General features: G+C 43.8%; 1 protein-coding gene across 5 annotated transcripts in view; it reads right to left on the minus strand.

Moving 5' to 3' along the window:
• Nucleotides 1-633: 633 nt before the first annotated feature.
• CPVL (carboxypeptidase vitellogenic like) overlaps nt 634-16,288 on the minus strand; it is a 60,398-nt gene continuing 44,743 nt past the window's right edge. For all 5 annotated transcript variants that reach the window (XM_053359576.1, XM_053359578.1, XM_053359577.1 and 2 more), the window contains exons 12-13: nt 13,390-13,572; nt 634-857 (exon numbers count right to left, since the gene is read on the minus strand). In XM_053359576.1, coding sequence (XP_053215551.1) covers nt 756-857; nt 13,390-13,572 — 285 coding nt within the window. In that variant the 3' untranslated portion in view covers nt 634-755. The remainder of the gene's footprint in view (nt 858-13,389; nt 13,573-16,288) is intronic.

The raw sequence follows: 16,288 nt of genomic DNA on the forward strand, positions 1-16,288 counted from the left end.
GGATCGTCTCGTTAGATAGTAAAATTCATGTTAAATTGCTGTTTTAGGGGTTGTTTTTAAAAGTCTGGAACGGATTAATCCATTTTGCAATATTTTCTATGGGAAAGAGCACCTTGGTTTTGGAACGCTTTGATTTTGGAACGGACTTCTGGAACGGATTAAGTTTGAGAACCGAGGTACCACTGTAATTATGTGGTTCCCTCTTGAGACTCAAAGACTCAAAAACCCCACAAAGCCTCAGCTGGCATGACTGGCTACGTATAGGATCCTGAAAGAGTTTGTTCAAAGCTGCTTTGTACAGCCAGTGGCCAATGTGTGCACATCCAATTGACGCATGACCGCCAATGAATAAGTCCTTTGGGACTCAGAAGAGGGCAAAAAGGGGGCAGAACAGGCTGGTGCGCATGGGGGCCAGGAACTGAACACCCCCCCCACCCACATATGAAAAATGGCCGTTGTCTATTTTATGTAGTCTCAACAGTGTAACGTGTAACCCTTTTTCCATGTGAATAACTTCAGCCTATGAGGGATTCTGGAACCATGTCAAAAAAAAAGTTTCCTCTGTAATACCAGGTTCAAAATTGCACCACAGCAGGGAAAGCTGAGCCAGTGACAAGGACAACAGACTCAAGATTGTAACTGAGCAGATTAAAACAGTTTATTTATACACAGTACAAGTTTTCCTATCGGCCCCTAAAATCTCTTGTGGAGAATTCAGAAGAGCTGCAGCACTGAAGCTGAGATTTCAGTGCCCATTAGGCTTTGAATCCCCTCCCTGATATAAATCTGTCGATCATGTCCAAACATCTTTCTGGCTGGTCATAGGGCAGGATGTGTCCTCCGCCTCGAACAATGGCCTGTAGAATTATAAAAAGAAATATATATAGTTTAAATAAGAGAAAACGCTGCTTCCAGGACATACGTTTGGTTCCAACACATTCAATAAAAATTAGATTAGGGGCTTTGTAGCTCACATTAATCCCCACAGAATGAAATTGCAGAGTTGTGAAAAGGTTCAGAAAAGGGCGACCAAAATTAACAATGGGAGGGAGCGACTGCTCTGTGAGGAATTAGTTGCAGTAATTGAGACTTTAAGAGACCACGTAAGTAAGAGGCAACAGGATAGAAGAGTTTATAAAATTATGCATGGCATGAACAGTGTCAGATTTAGGTTTGATGAGGCCCTAAGCTACTGAAGGTAATGGGGCCCTTTATATGTCCAGCTGTTCTTTGTTAACAACAAATTGTCACTGTTTTTTGTGTTGAATCCTATATGGTAATTTTTGGACCTAATAGGTATCTAAAGCCATTTGCACATAACAAAATAACCAGTCCATGCAGAATGTAGGCACCCTATATATAGAAATGAGCAAACCAGTGATATTTTAGGGAGCAGGCTAGCAGGCGGGGCCCATTCCTTACATCATAGCAGCCTACACAACACAAAACACTGTTGCAATATGTAGGTTTTATTTTATTTGTTTTTTATCTTATATTTTGGAAATGTACATCCTGTGTTTTTTTCTTATTTTTTTGGGGGGGGGGCTCCCAAGAGAGTGGGGCCCTAAGCTATAGCTTGTTTAGTTTATACGTCGATCCGGCACTGGGCATGAAGAAAGTGGATCGAGAAAAATTTCCTGCCTCTCTCAAAACACTAGAACTCATGGCCACACAATGAAGCTGAATGTTGGGAGATTCATAACAGACAAAAGAAAGTGCTTCTTTGCACAGCACATAGTTACATGATGGAACTCAATCCTACAAGAGGCAGTGACAGCCACCACCAACTTGGAAGGCTTTGGAAGAGGACTGAACAAATTCATGGAGGACAAGACTTGTAGCCACAATGGTTGTGTCCTACCTCTTATGTTCTTCTTATTAAATGTCATTTGCTCATTAAATTTATGTGAAATTTAAATTCAAGCTCCATGTTGAGAAAAGAGATTCCTACATTGCGAGGGGCTGGAGTACGTGACCCTTATGGTCCCCTTCCAACTCTAAGTAAAAGAAATGCAATAAGACAAAGAGAATACTGTTCCACGAAAATACTGTAGTCGGAACAGAGTCAATGAGTGGCTCATTGCATTGAAATTTGCAATGTAAACTTCCTCGGGATAAATATTTATGAAGATATACAAATGCCTTGAATACATAAACGGCATGTCCAACGTCGCATGTCTACATGCCCTCCATGCTTAATTGGGTGTATTTTGTTTATTGTACTTGGTCTTATGCGCTTGTGCTCTGGCACAAAATATACAGTGAAAAGTCTGCCGCATTCTGAGAGCAAAGGGGGCGATAGCAGCTAAATAAACTGAATCACAAATGGTGAAATGAGACAACAGATTCCCCCCCCCCTGCAGAATGTGTGTTTTCATTTACAGTTTTAGATATACTGTACATTTTAAAAGCATCTGATGTGTACACAAGAAATGCACAGCAGGACTCAGAAAGATTTGAAACTGGGGTTTCCGCATACTAACTCATCGCTACGACCATCAAGTCACACAAGCTCATACATAGCTCAGCGATCTGTTACGACTGGACCAAAATCACCCAATGGTATGGCATGTTGGATCCAGACCAAAAATACTAATGCAAATCCAGCTCAGCCACGGACTCATTGAGCAATGACTGTAATGTGGCTCAGGAGCATAGTCTCTAATCTAAGTACAAATCAAACAGACGACCTCTCGTTTTGGGCAGAAGCAGTCCTGTGAAATAAGATAATATGCTAGCTCTAATCAAATGATAATGCTCTTTCAAATATGTTTAGAACCGTGTTGCATTGCTGAGTCCATATTCTCATTTTCACAGGTTTTCTCCTTAGCATACAGACATACAGTGGTACCTCAGGTTAAGTACTTAATTCGTTCCGGAGGTCCATACTTAACCTGAAACTGTTCTTAACCTGAAGCACCACTTTAGCTAATGGGGCCTCCCGCTGCTGCCGCGCCGCCGGAGCACAATTTCTGTTCTCATCCTGAAGCAAAGTTCTTAACCTGAAGCACTATTTCTGGGTTAGTGGAGTCTGTAACCTGAAGTGTATGTAATCTGAAGCGTATGTAACCCGAGGTACCACTGTAATATTCCTTCACCGCTAAAAAGCAAACAACATCAGTCAGTGTCTTCAAATTATCCCAGAGGATCTTTACTTCTGGCGCCAACAGCCAAAGCCTTGAAGGTGAACGAGAATCAGACTTGTCTTAGCAGTTGTCTGGCACAGTGATTCCTGCAGAAGCACAGAGCCTGCTGAAGGACACCGACGTGGCATTTGGATTTTACAATATTTTCAAACCAAGTTGGCAGCAGAAGTCTCTTCCACATCTGAACAGGAGAGTCCATCAGGTTGCCAGAGGTCACTGGGCTATTTCCTCATTAGCATTACTACAGATCTTTTTGTTAAAAGCCTACTGTCAATGATTAACCTCTTCCTTTCCAAAAGTTTAGCCGTTTGAATTGGGAGCACTGATTTGTACTTCAGATCGAAACTAACAATGTCAGAAGAAGTACGATTACCAAGATGCTGAGTAAACGGAGACAGAAGGCTGTTACAGCAAACACAGCTTCCTAAATCTGCAATGGGGTAGTCCTACTTGCATCAGAAGGTCCCAGCCCCAATCCTTGTCTTCTCTTGGTAGAGTTGGGAAACATTCCCTGCCTGAAATCAACGGTCTGACTCAGGATAAGGCAAGTTTCTACGTTTTTAATACAAAAAAAAAAAAAAAGTACAGCCTTCATAACATGTTCTGAACACCTGGTTTTCAGGTAAAGGTAAAGGACCCCTGGATGGTTAAGTCCAGTCAAAGGTGACTATGGGGTGTGGCGCTCATCTCACTTTCAGGCCAAGGGAGCCGGTGTTTGTCTACAGACAGTTTTCCAGGACATGTGGCCAGCATGACTAAACCGCTACTGGCGCATGACGAGTGCCAGAGTGCACGGAAATGCCATTTACCTTCCCATCACAGAGGTACCTAGTTATCTACTTGCATAGGCATGCTTTCAAACTGCTAGGTTGGCAGGAGCTGGGACAGAGCAACGGGAGCTCACCCCATCGTGGGGATTCAAACCACCGACCTTCCAATCAGCAAGCCCAAGAGGCTCAGTGGTTTAGACCACAGCGCCACCCGCGTCCCATCACCTGGTTTTCAACATCGTGATATATCACCAGCTAAACATCATGATGTACTGATATATCACAGTGTCTGACATGAGGATCGAGCTATGTAGAGACATTGGCTGGCTTCATGGTTTTTCCCGTATTGTGATTTTTGCTGGCGCCTGCTCTTGTGACGCGCTTCCCCCTGCAGGAAGCAGGGGAGAGCTGAGCTGACCGAGTTAACAGGAGCTGCAGGAATCGAGAGAAGCATTGGCTAGCTTCACTGTTTTTCCCGCATTGTGATTTTTGCATAGCACACACCCACACACCATGATTTGCAATATATTGCCAGGTCAAAAATTATGAAATCGATATCATGATGTGGACTTCAAACCAGTTTTGGGCAATGTATCGATATATTGCCCAGCCCGAGTGGTGGACCTATTTCTTGCAATGTGCTTCGAAATAGCACACCGCCCTCAGGGAGTTGCTTTATACAGCCTCAGGCCATATTGCCCTACTCACCACCTGATTCTTTTAAACTGGATACACCAGGGACCTTCTACATGCAGAGCAAATGCTCCACTACTGAGCTACCTTCCCAGCTTATTTTGTTGTTGTTGTTTAGTCGTTTAGTCGTGTCCGACTCTTCGTGACCCTCTGGACCAGAGCACGCCAGGCACTCCAGTCTTCCACTGCCTCCCGCAGTTTGGTCAGACTCATGTTTGTAGCTTCGAGAACACTGTCCAACCATCTCGTCCTCTGTCGTCCCCTTTTCCTTGTGCCCTCCATCTTTCCCAACATCAGGGTCTTTTCCCGGGAGTCTTCTCTTCTCACAAGGTGGCCAAAGTATTGGAGCCTCAGCTTCACAATCTGTCCTTCCAGTGAGCACTCAGGGCTGATTTCCTTCAGAATGGATAGGTTTGTTCTTCTTGCAGTCCATGGGACTCTCAAGAGTCTCCTCCAGCACCATCATTCAAAAGCATCAATTCTTCGGCGATCAGCCTTCTTGATGGTCCAGCTCTCACTTCCAGACATCACTACTGGGAAAACCATAGCTTTAACTATACGGACCTTTGTTGGCAAAGCTTATTTTACTAGGACACAACACAATATTCCTAGAAGCAGCGAGAACTTCTCCCCCTCCATTATTGGCAGGATAGGAGTAGAAAGGGAAGGGGGCTGAAATTGGGCTGCAGTTGCAGCAACAGCATACATGCAAAACTTAGAAACAAGGTGAATATTTTAAAAACCAAAAAGGAGGAGGGATTGTGTCGTGAACAATAACACACCCACACCCATTTTTTCCCCTTCTCTGCACGATTAATTTGCGAGTCCAGAAGTAGAGACGTTAAACTACAGGAATGAAGCATGGACCCAGCCGCTACACTTTAGTTAGGGTGAGAAAGAGTTCAGGTTTCACGCTCACTCCACTGCCGGTCTTTCCCCTTGCAGGAACCAGATGTGGTAATTTATTTGGGACACACTCTATAAGCCAATGTTAACTGGCTTAAAACCACAACCACCACCCTAATTTTACTTTGGCTTTGGGATCCCTTTGAATCGTAAGAGCTGGCTATAATTTACATTGTTCCAGACAGACCTCCTCTTTCTTTAATCCAATCACTGCCATGACTAGACATTGCTAAATGCTCCACGGAGGCCGGCAGTGCTGTTCCAGGCTTCGGTCCTAACTGCAAAAAACTGAAGTCACATACAAACACACACACACACACACACACACACACACACACACACACAGTTTCAGTGAAAGCAGTAAACAACTGCATTTCTCCTTCTCCACGCAGCTTCAAAAGGAACATACAGTAGTGGGGGCAGGCAGGGGTGGGGGTGGGATCAGCCAGCAGAGTTCACAGGGCGCCAGTCCAAACGGCATTCATGCACGACAAAAAAATAACAGCCGAATACAGGGTCTTTGCTTACATTTACTGTGACCCAAACTTCCTCTTTGACCTCTGTATTTGAAAGCAGAGGAGGGCAGCGGCTGTGGGATGTCAGTGTGGCGCCTGATCGTGCATCTTCAAGGGATCAGAAGGGAGATCAACTCCTAGAATGTTTAATGGACACTCACAGCAGTGCGTGGGGATACATATATGTGTGTGTGTGTGTGTGTGTGAGAGAGAGAGAGAGAGAGAGAGAGAGAGAGAGAGAGAACATTGCCTGGATCTGGACCCAAATCACTGAAACATAAGGAGTTGGAAGGGGCCTCCAAGCTCATCTAGTCCAGGGTTTCCGAAACTTGGGTCTCCAGCTGTTTTTGGATTACACTTCCCATCATCTCTGACCACTGGTCCTGCTAGCTGGGGATAGTGGGAGTTGTAGTCCAAAAACAGCTGGAGTCTAGGTCCAACTCCATGCTGATGAAGGCAATCCACTACTACAGCATCTCAGATAGTGGCTATCTGGCCTTTGCTTAAAACTTCTAACAGAGGAGAGTCCAGTCTGTTGTCGAATAGTTTGCACTCTACTTGTTTAGTCCAACCTGTCTTTCTCGTAATTCGAACCCATTGGTTCGGGCCCCATCCTCTTTAGCATGGCTACCACATCCCAAAGCCAGGGGGTGAATGCTGAGGAATGCTGAGGGGAGAATGCTGTGTGGAAGGCTACTTTGCCTCATTTTTTGGTACACCAGCTCCAGGCTGGCATAGCTAAAAGGTCCAAAGACTGGTCCCTTCAGAGAATCCATGGGGATTTGGATCTAGTTGATCCAAAGCAGCCAGTGCCCTGCTCCTGCAAGACTCAATTTTGGGGATTGACTAGGTGAAGCTGGGGCCTGTACCATGGGGCCTGTACCTCCTAGCTGACAGCTTGCTTCTCCACTGGAAAGGAGACCTCTCCCACTTCAGGGGACTCCATATTTTAGAATGCAGAACCCATATTTTAAAATCTATCTACACACATGAGAGAAAGCACATCTAACATGACTCATTTCCTGGGAACTTTATTTTAAAACCTGTTATCTATTAGGGATTAATTATACCTTAGCACTAAAGCAAATCAAACATTTTGATTTTTAAAAAAGTCTGTGCTTCTGTTTCACCACTATCACTATGTATTGGGTTTAGAACAAAAATCATCCGCACACATGGGAGCGTAACCGTTTTTGACATCATAAGGAATTTTAAAATCAGCCACCGCAATATATATATATATATATATATATATATAGAGAGAGAGAGAGAGAGAGAGAGAGAGATTCAACATCAGCATTAAAAGATTAAGTGCTATGGCTATCAAGCAATGAAATAAATAAAAGTCTGTTCTAGGAGAAATCTGTTAAAGCATCAGTTCTTTGGCTTCGCTGTCTTTGGACAAGTGGCTCTTTGTGGTTTCCTCTCAGATATCTATGCATGTGCAGTCATGTACAATTAAATCAGCAAGCAGAATAGTGCAAAACAGATGTGCGCAGCCATAGGGATTGAACAGGCAAATGGCAGGGAGAACCCAGGAAAGAAATCCAAAACTTTGCTTTACTTAAAATCATTGGCAAGCCAGCAACGCCGGCCCATGACTGGCTTAAGCAATGCTGTGGCTTTGTGGGAATATTCTGCAGTGTCATTCTGAAGATCCATGTGGAATACTAATGTGGAGCTGCTACTTCCTCGCTGGGCCAGAAAATTCCAGCATCTTAACCCCAACAAATTTCATTCATTCCCTCAAAAGCAGATAACTTAGCTCAGGCTTCCTCAGCCTCCAGATGTTTTTGGCCTACAACTCCCATGATCCCTAGCTAGCAGGACCAGTGGTCAGGGATGATAGGAATTGTAGTCTCAAAGCATCTGGAGGGCCGAAGTTCAGGAAGCCTGACTTAGCTCATTTATGCCTGTAGGCAAGACGACAGCAGTTCAAGAGGGTCTGAGCTCAAAAGGGGGCTGGGTGTGCAAAAGAGGGGAATGATATGAGCCTCAAAGAACACCAGAAGAATAGGGAACTATGGATGAGGGAACATGCCGGAAGCAGAAACTTGTGACTGGCAAGGAGAAAGGATGAGCAGGATCACTGGTGAGCAATAGTGAGAGAATATCCCCTTTAAAATAAGGCTGCCTCTGTCTGCCCAGTTTGTTGGGTGAGTTTCTAGTCTCAATGCATGCTGATCAGATTGCAGGATGCCTGTGGCTTGTTTTTCCTGAAGAAGATCTCTGCCTCTTGATAGTTTGGCAATATTAAAAACTTCTTCAAAACCAAGCCAAACAAGTGCGCTTGGACGAACAGGAGCTGAAATCTTTGCAACGGCACTGTTCCAAGCACTGGCCAAGTATCAGGCAGCACTTCAGCAAGGCTGCAGCTGAGGCATAGCAGATGAGTACGATCTTAAGAGCTGCAACACAAGGGGGTAAATAATAACTCACGGGTGTGTCGAGATCATGAATGTAGACTTCAGAAAGGGTGGGCGCCCATTAAGGAAACCAGCAAGGCGACAGACATTGAGCATGAAGAACTACCCCATAAATGGGTCATACCAATAGTTTAACCTTCAGGGAAGGACCATAGGTCTGTGGTGGAACACATTCTTCACATGCCAAAGGTTCCAGGTTTAATCCTTGGGGTCTCCAGGTAGAACTGTGGAAGACTTCTGCCTGCAACCCTGCCAGTCGGTGCTGACAATATTGTGCTATTTGGACCAATGGTCTGACTTGATATAAGCCAGCTGCCTATGTACTCTGACTATGTACACGGTCAGCTCCTTCCCAGACGCCCACTTTGGTGGCCTTTCTATATAGTTTTATATTGTTTATATGACACCCATCTGACTGGGTTGCCCCAGCCACACTGGGCAGCTTCCAGCAAATTAAAACAGCAACACAGTAAAGCATCAAACATAAAAAAACTTCCTTGTTCAGGGCTGCCTTCAGATATCTTCTAAAAGTCAGATAGTTGTTTATTTCCTTGACTTCTGACAGGAGAGTGTTCCACAGGGCGGGCGCCACTACTGAGAAGGCCCTCTGCCTGTTTCCCTGTAACCTCACTTCTTGCAGTGAGGGAACCACCAGAAGGTAGGTGGTAGACCTCAGTGTCTGGGCTGAACAATGAGTGTGGAGAAGCTCCTTCAGGTATATAGAGCCGAAGCCATTTTGAGCTTTAATGGTCAGTACCAACAATTTGAATTCTACTTATCAAGACCTAACTCTGGACCTCAACACTGCAAAGCAATATTCTACCACTGACCTATAGACCAGCTCCTTTCAACCATTAACTGATGCTAGGTATTTGATAGCTGGGGAACTTATTGAAAAATACATTCTATCCATATTCTAAATATGACCACGCTAGCCCAAGAACACTATCCTATAGGCACTTTGCATGCTTAGAGGAAGTCCATGTAAAACAGTTAAACAAACCACGACACCCATAGAAGCTTCTAGAAAACAGTCATCACGCTATGGGATTATCCACATTTACCTTTCCTCTGCTCTTTCCAGGCATGGTCTGCGTTCCATGTCCAAATTCCCTTTTTTGCCCCAGAGTTTTCCCTACAAAAATCCATTCTTTAAAGCTCAATTGGAGCAAACAGCAATCCATTGAGAACCCGAATTGACCTCTGCTCCAATTTAGCGCTAAAGAGCAGGCTTCGGCGGGGAAAGTTCCAGAGCAAAAAAGAATGCTTGGAGACTGAGCTTTTAAGTGCAGACTCTGCCTAAGAAAGTGCAGCGCAAAAGTTAAGTGTGGATAATTTCTACGTGGCATCAGGAACTTCACTCATCCTCAAAGAATGAAGCAAGAAACTGACAAAGGAGCTAACAAAGACTTCAGTGAAGCCAAGATTTTTCTTCCTGGGAACTAGCTGGCCTTGGCAGAAGTTATCCCAAATCTATTCAGCAGCTTCTTCCTTCAATTAGAAATATGTTTATTTGCAGTTACTTATTTCAATTCAGTAACCTTCCCAAAATCCTCCAAAGGACCCAGTTTCCGAAAAGTACTCAGCCACATAATTTTAAGCTCCCCTGAAAGCAAGTGAAATTTAAGTCCTCCTACTAATGCTGAAATGAAGCCAAGCTAGCCGTGTTCTTAAATCACTGTAGTTTTTGCTTTGTTTTGTTTTTAAAGCAGCCTGTTAATTGTAAAATTTCATTCTGGTTGATCCACACACACATACCACCCCAGTAAAGCAATGGTAAAGTAAATATTACCCACATTCTGACTCACAAGGCCATTTCTCAGAAGCATTTACTGGAAAATAAAATGTCTATAAGCCTATGAATTTAAGAGACTGTGAAAGATAACACTTCAGTTTATACTTAGTCCCTGTGAGAAGCATATGATGAAAATTGTCTGAATAGTTTCCTTCCATCTGAAAGCAGTGACATATTATTATAGGCTAAGTTAAGCTTTCGTTAAAAACTTTCAGAAGACCTTCATGTCATGCATATCAGCGAAGCCCAAAATAAAAAGGTGTTGATGAATTCCAGCAAAAACAAGTCATTCTGTGTAGGATTTCAGCTGGTTGGGTTGTTTTTTTTAATTGTATATTTGAGAGTAACGAAACCCAAGTTTTCTAATTGAAATACACTCTGGGTTATAAATGTGATTTATGAGAAGCCTATCATTTAAGTTCTTAGTCGTGCTGCACTTAAATGATTTTAACTGCTTAAGAGCAATCTCTATTCTTTGAGCTGTTGTACAAGCAAACAGGTGAATGCTACACCAGCAGAACACAAGCCCAGCCTCACTGCACTAAAAATGTAGATTCAGCACCTCCCAATTTAATACTCATGGAAGGAAGGAAAACAAGTATCTCAAACCTTTAAGAGTTTAACAGAAACTACTTTTGAGTTAGGAAGAAACCGGGACAAGATAGGGAGAGTTGTAAGGGAAAAGCAACTCCAATAATTGGCGTAACCAATTAGAAGTGACCATGGGGAGTCCAGGGGCTGTTCGTGAGCTGTTCTCACATTCTGTTATCCAGTTTATATTGCTTGGAAGGATCTGGGCATGGGGTAAGAAGGTGCCTTGAATTTTGTATTCTCTGTCCTGACCAGCGTTCAAAACTCCCATTGTTCTAGACACATTTTGAGATTGGGAATTTCATTGGCATGAGCAATTTCTGAGCTCTGGGCACTGCACGTAAGATTTCAGATTAAAACTGTGACTGCTGATGCTGAGGGCATGGGAGGAGAAATTCCTGCCTGCTTGACTTCCAAGAAATCACTTCAGTGTCAGGCAAGCTGATAGGTTCTGCCTCTCAGTTGCCCTTGCAGAAAGGCAGCGTTTTAAGGGACCCTCATAAGAATATTAAGGGGGCAGGCAGGGAAAGCATGGCTTCGTTTTTTTGCAGTCTTCAGATGAGGACTAGACCATGTGAAAAATGAACAGAAGGTTTTAGCTGCAGTTCATTCATTTTCAGCCTAGACATTCTGTTGTGGTGCCCATAACCTAGGTTTAAGGTGCCATTTAGCTCCTAGCTTTCATGTCTCAGTTTCTAACACTGGTCCAGACTTCGTTTGAATAAAAGCTGAATACTTTCCACAGTGCTGTCTTCTTTCGGCTAGAAGAATTGGCGTTTCTATTTAACCGCTCCAGTATATCTGAAGGAGCGTCTCCACCCCCATCGTTCTACCCGGACACTGAGGTCCAGCGCCGAGGGCCTTCTGGCGGTTTCCTCACTGTGAGAAGCCAAGTTACAGGGAACCAGGCAGAGGGCCTTCTCAGTAGTGGCACTCGCCCTGTGGAACACCCTCCCACCAGATGTCAAAGAGAACAACAACTACCAGACTTTTAGAAGACATCTGAAGGCAGCCCTATTTAGGGAAGCTTTTAATGGTTGGTGCATTACTGTATTTTAATATTTTGTTGGAAGCCGCCCAGAGTAGCTGGGGTATAAATAAATTATTATTATTATTATTATTATTATTATTATTATTATTATTATTATTGGTAACATTTCAATAGTCACTTTTTGAATGTCTCCTTTCTTCATGAGATACTGACTCTCTTTAGATTTTTTTTGGGGGGGAGGGGACATAGCAGAAGATGGGAAAGGTCTTTAATATTTAGTTTACCCCTGTGCACAGCTTTATTGTGTAAATGCTTCTCTTTTTTTGAGACTCAGATGTTACAGAAACTGGAGGATCAGGAGCAGAGCCTGCTTATGAGGGCTAAAAATGAAGCGTGTTTAGATGCCTGCAGATGCAGTATTTTGTGATCTGTCACTGCACTGCAGTACAAATAGTTGGCTTACTGTCTGCAGCTGCTGCCTAGAAAAGTCTAAGCCTCTCCCCTCCCCCACCCCAGCAGCCAAGTGCAAATGTCATCTTTGTCAACAGTGATCAAGGATAGAAACACTGACCAAGGATAGCTGCTCCGACCGCATGCTCAGTGCTTTGCTGCTGAAATCAATTTTAAAAGCTGCAGGGAAAGCTTTCATTTTTCCTGCCAGAGAGAACCCACACCAGGAGTCAAGCAACAAACACTCGGAAATGAGATCTATCACATCAAGATCTGTAGCAGCAATCTCGTCCTACTCCTGGAGTCCCTGTGGGGTTCAGCCTAGGGGTGGTTGGTGGGGAGAAAATGATCAGGCATCTGATTCCTACATTCCTGTTAAGGCTATCGGATGGTTGCTCGAGAGCAATCAGGCAAGGTGCCTCACTGGTTTGTTCTAAAGCTTTATTATTGGTGCTAAAAACCTTTACGATGCAGAGCGCCTCTATTCCACGTCTTGCTCATTCACTAGCAGAATCTGAGAGTGGGCGGTCCTTGAATCTTCCCCAGCAGAGTAGTCTCTTGACCCCCAGCCTACGCCTCCCCTCTCTGCGCGAAGGAAGGCCTGGGTAAAGGGGGACCTCCCTCCTCCCTGCTTTGCCCAGACAAGGTGTCCTGGCACCGCCTTGCCTCCTCCGAGTCCTGCACCTCCTCCCCACTAGAGGCGTGGCTTCCTTCCTCCGCTGAGGAGGTGCTGCTTCCCACGATCTTTGGGGGCTCTCTGTAACCCGTCCGCCTTTCCCACCCGTCGCCCCTGAGCCGATGGCAGTTCCCTGACAATTCCCAAACATCTTTCATAATGCAGGGTGCTTAAGACATAGTTTCACTTCAGGTTAGGTCGCTGGTAGCGCACAACCAAGAGCATAGGAGGTTTAACTCCGACAGAAGTATTATGAGCTCAGTGGGGGCTCTATATTCCATTATAAGCATGCACAGGATTGCAGCCTGAATTTAACTCACTTCACCTGGTGTTAGAGAGAAAAGCGAGTCCTTCAGCTGGAAAAAGTCAAATAAACAGAGCTGAATTTGCACTGTGCTTCTTTAAAATCTTAGCATCCCCACCCCCTTACCTGATAAAATTCACTTGCTTGGCGCACATAGCCAGCAACGTCTGGATCTTTAGCACGCACCCTCCATACAACTCTCTCGGCATTCTTGTACTCTTCCACTTTGGCCCACGGCACAGTCGGCAGAAACCGTTCCGTCAGTGGGGCTCCCACAATGATATCAAGTTGTCCACTGTACAAGAGAACCTGGAAAACAGAAGCAGGTCCACGGCTTGTAAGAGTCTAGTAAAAGATCAGGCGTACAAAGCGCCATGAGTCTCTCAGAAGCGATCCTAAACAGCCTGTATAACAAAGCAAAAGCCAAAAATCAAGGACAGAGACCAGGTTAGTCTGATGGGGAAATAGTAGCCTCAGCTTGGAGCACAGCCATTACACCTGGGACAGAGAGGTCTAAGACCTGGGGGAAAACAGAGGAGCAGGAGTCTGGGTGATGCATCTGTTTCTGGGATGTACAATTTCAGGCTGCAGCTGTGAAATCCAATAGGGCTGAGCTTAAGCAGAACTCAGCCTCACTTACAGGCCACGCAAAGGTTCCCAACTTTTGGCCATTTAGGGAGGCCTCACAAGGAGAGTGAGGCACTTGCCCTCCTCATCTGGTGGAGATGCAGGAGCTGAAGCCATAAAGGACAACAGCCTGCATCATCTGGGCAGCTTCTTGTTGATACTCAGGATCCACACTCCCCTTCCTTCAAGCAAGCCTTCTCCTGCCCATTCAGCAAGGCAACAGATAAAGCACCACTCATACTCTGAACTGCCTGAATTTGCCCTCAAGAAAGTTCGTCAACATGTCCAATCTGATTGGTTATTCAGCTACTTTTGATCATTGGTGTTATTGATGTTTCTACTGTTGCTACTGTGGTAATGTATTTTTTATCTTTACACTCCCTTGTTATATGTGGTTTATAAGTATATAAATAAACAAAATAAAAAATATGTTCACAAGAGGATAGGATTAAAGATAGCCATAGCCCTCTATGTCTCAGAAATGGCTGGTCATTTGAGCTCAAAAAGAACACTCTCAAGAATCCAATCACATACAAACACATACAACAACAACAATAATAATAATAATTTATTTGTACCTGCCCATCTGGCTGAGTTTTCCCAACCGCTCTGAGCGGCTTCCAGCAAAGATTAAAAATACATTAAAATGTCACACATAAAAAACATCCCTGAGCATACCCCGCACATCCCATGTTAAAAGTAAAGGGAGAGGGAGCACAAATAACTCGACATTGCTTGCAAAAGGGTGAGAGGAAGCAATTTGGCTAATCAACCGGACACAGTCAATCCCTTCATCTCATACATGAAAGTTAAAGCAAAAGCTCAGTGCATAGTTCAAATCTGAAAGAGCATTAAGGACTATTTGATCCAATATGTCCAGTTTAGTGCTGGTCAGCCTGAATAGCTCAGTTGGCTGAAGCCTGGTGTTGATAACGCTAAGTTTGCAGATTCAATCAATCCCCGTATGGGACAGCTGCATATTCCTGCATTGCAGGGGGTTGGACTAGATGATCCTCAGGGTCCCTTCAAACTCTACAATCCTATGAATCTATGGATATAACTCGTATTAGTCTTCCAGCCTATCCAATTTTTACAAAACCTGATGCAGTCAACCTTTGGTACTAAACTACAGTCATACAAGATAATAACAATGGATCACTGTCAACAAACAGAAATCAGTATCAAGTAACATATAGGTTGGTAATATAATGCACACTACATGTACAAAATTTACAACTTCATGCATTAGCCAAAGGTGGCTTAACTAGAAATAATAGAAAATATAGAAACCATAGCAACAATAGATTTCGTTACATATGCAATAGCAGAAACAAACACTCTAGCGCAAGAGTGCATAGTCTATAGGTGCAAATCACTGGGTATGGTCTTTGAGAAACAATGCACCATGAATGGAAAGAGGGAGCCTTACTAAAAAATACTCCAGGGAGACTGCCCTGGTAGATTCTAACAGGAAGAACTTTAGACTTTAGCTCAACAAATGGAAAAAGAAGATGTAGCGTAACGATTCCATCAGAATGCACACTGGATTTTTTTCTTTTTCTTTTTTTGTTTTAACTAGAAAAGGGGGGGAACGCGTGATTGGTGTAAAAACATATTCCATCCCACAAAGCTGGTTTAAGTTTCTCTTTAAATCCCATACCCAAACAGCATATATGTTTTGTATCAGTTGGGATCTCACAGCAGACTGTTCAGGCTCAAGCCAAGATAGAGCCCTTTGTACGACTGCAACACACACATGTTTCCTATGAACTATTAATTCTTTGTTACTAAAAAATCCTGGTGGGGTTAAAAGCCTTTTCTGTAAGACTCGCCCAAGCTAGCTCAAATAAAATAATTGCACTGTTTATATGAAGAAGCTATGCCTCAAAGACCTTGATTCTCCATGGCCTCTGCAAAAATTCTCTGCAGCTGTTACAATCGACAGTATGGGAATAATTACAATTACCCGTCTTAGGGTAGGACACAGCGCAGTAAAAACAGCACAACCCAATTTGGTAAGGCTAGGCTCTACGAACCTAGAAGTAACATGTAATTGGCACTGTATCTATTTTTCTCATTTTTTATGGAGACTAAGAGTGTGCGCACTTGTTGGTGGGAGGACATCTTACAGGGACACATACCGCACACACTTCTAGCAATTTCAGTAAAGTGCAAACGATTTCTGCCAAACTTCAAAAGCTTGACTAATTTTACGCCAACAGGAGTTTGCACTTATTTATTTGTATTGTATACTGGCAGGCCACGCAGGTTGACTTTAATGCCGGTGTAATTTATTGCAAGACTGTCCCCCAAATCATACTCCTAGTATTAAGAAAGCTTCTGTAGCAACATATGAGAAGAGTGGAAGGAAGAAGTCCTATATTTTTTTCCACCTTCC

Source organism: Podarcis raffonei, chromosome 12, assembly GCF_027172205.1.
Source record: "Podarcis raffonei isolate rPodRaf1 chromosome 12, rPodRaf1.pri, whole genome shotgun sequence".
Classification (NCBI taxonomy): domain Eukaryota; kingdom Metazoa; phylum Chordata; class Lepidosauria; order Squamata; family Lacertidae; genus Podarcis; species Podarcis raffonei.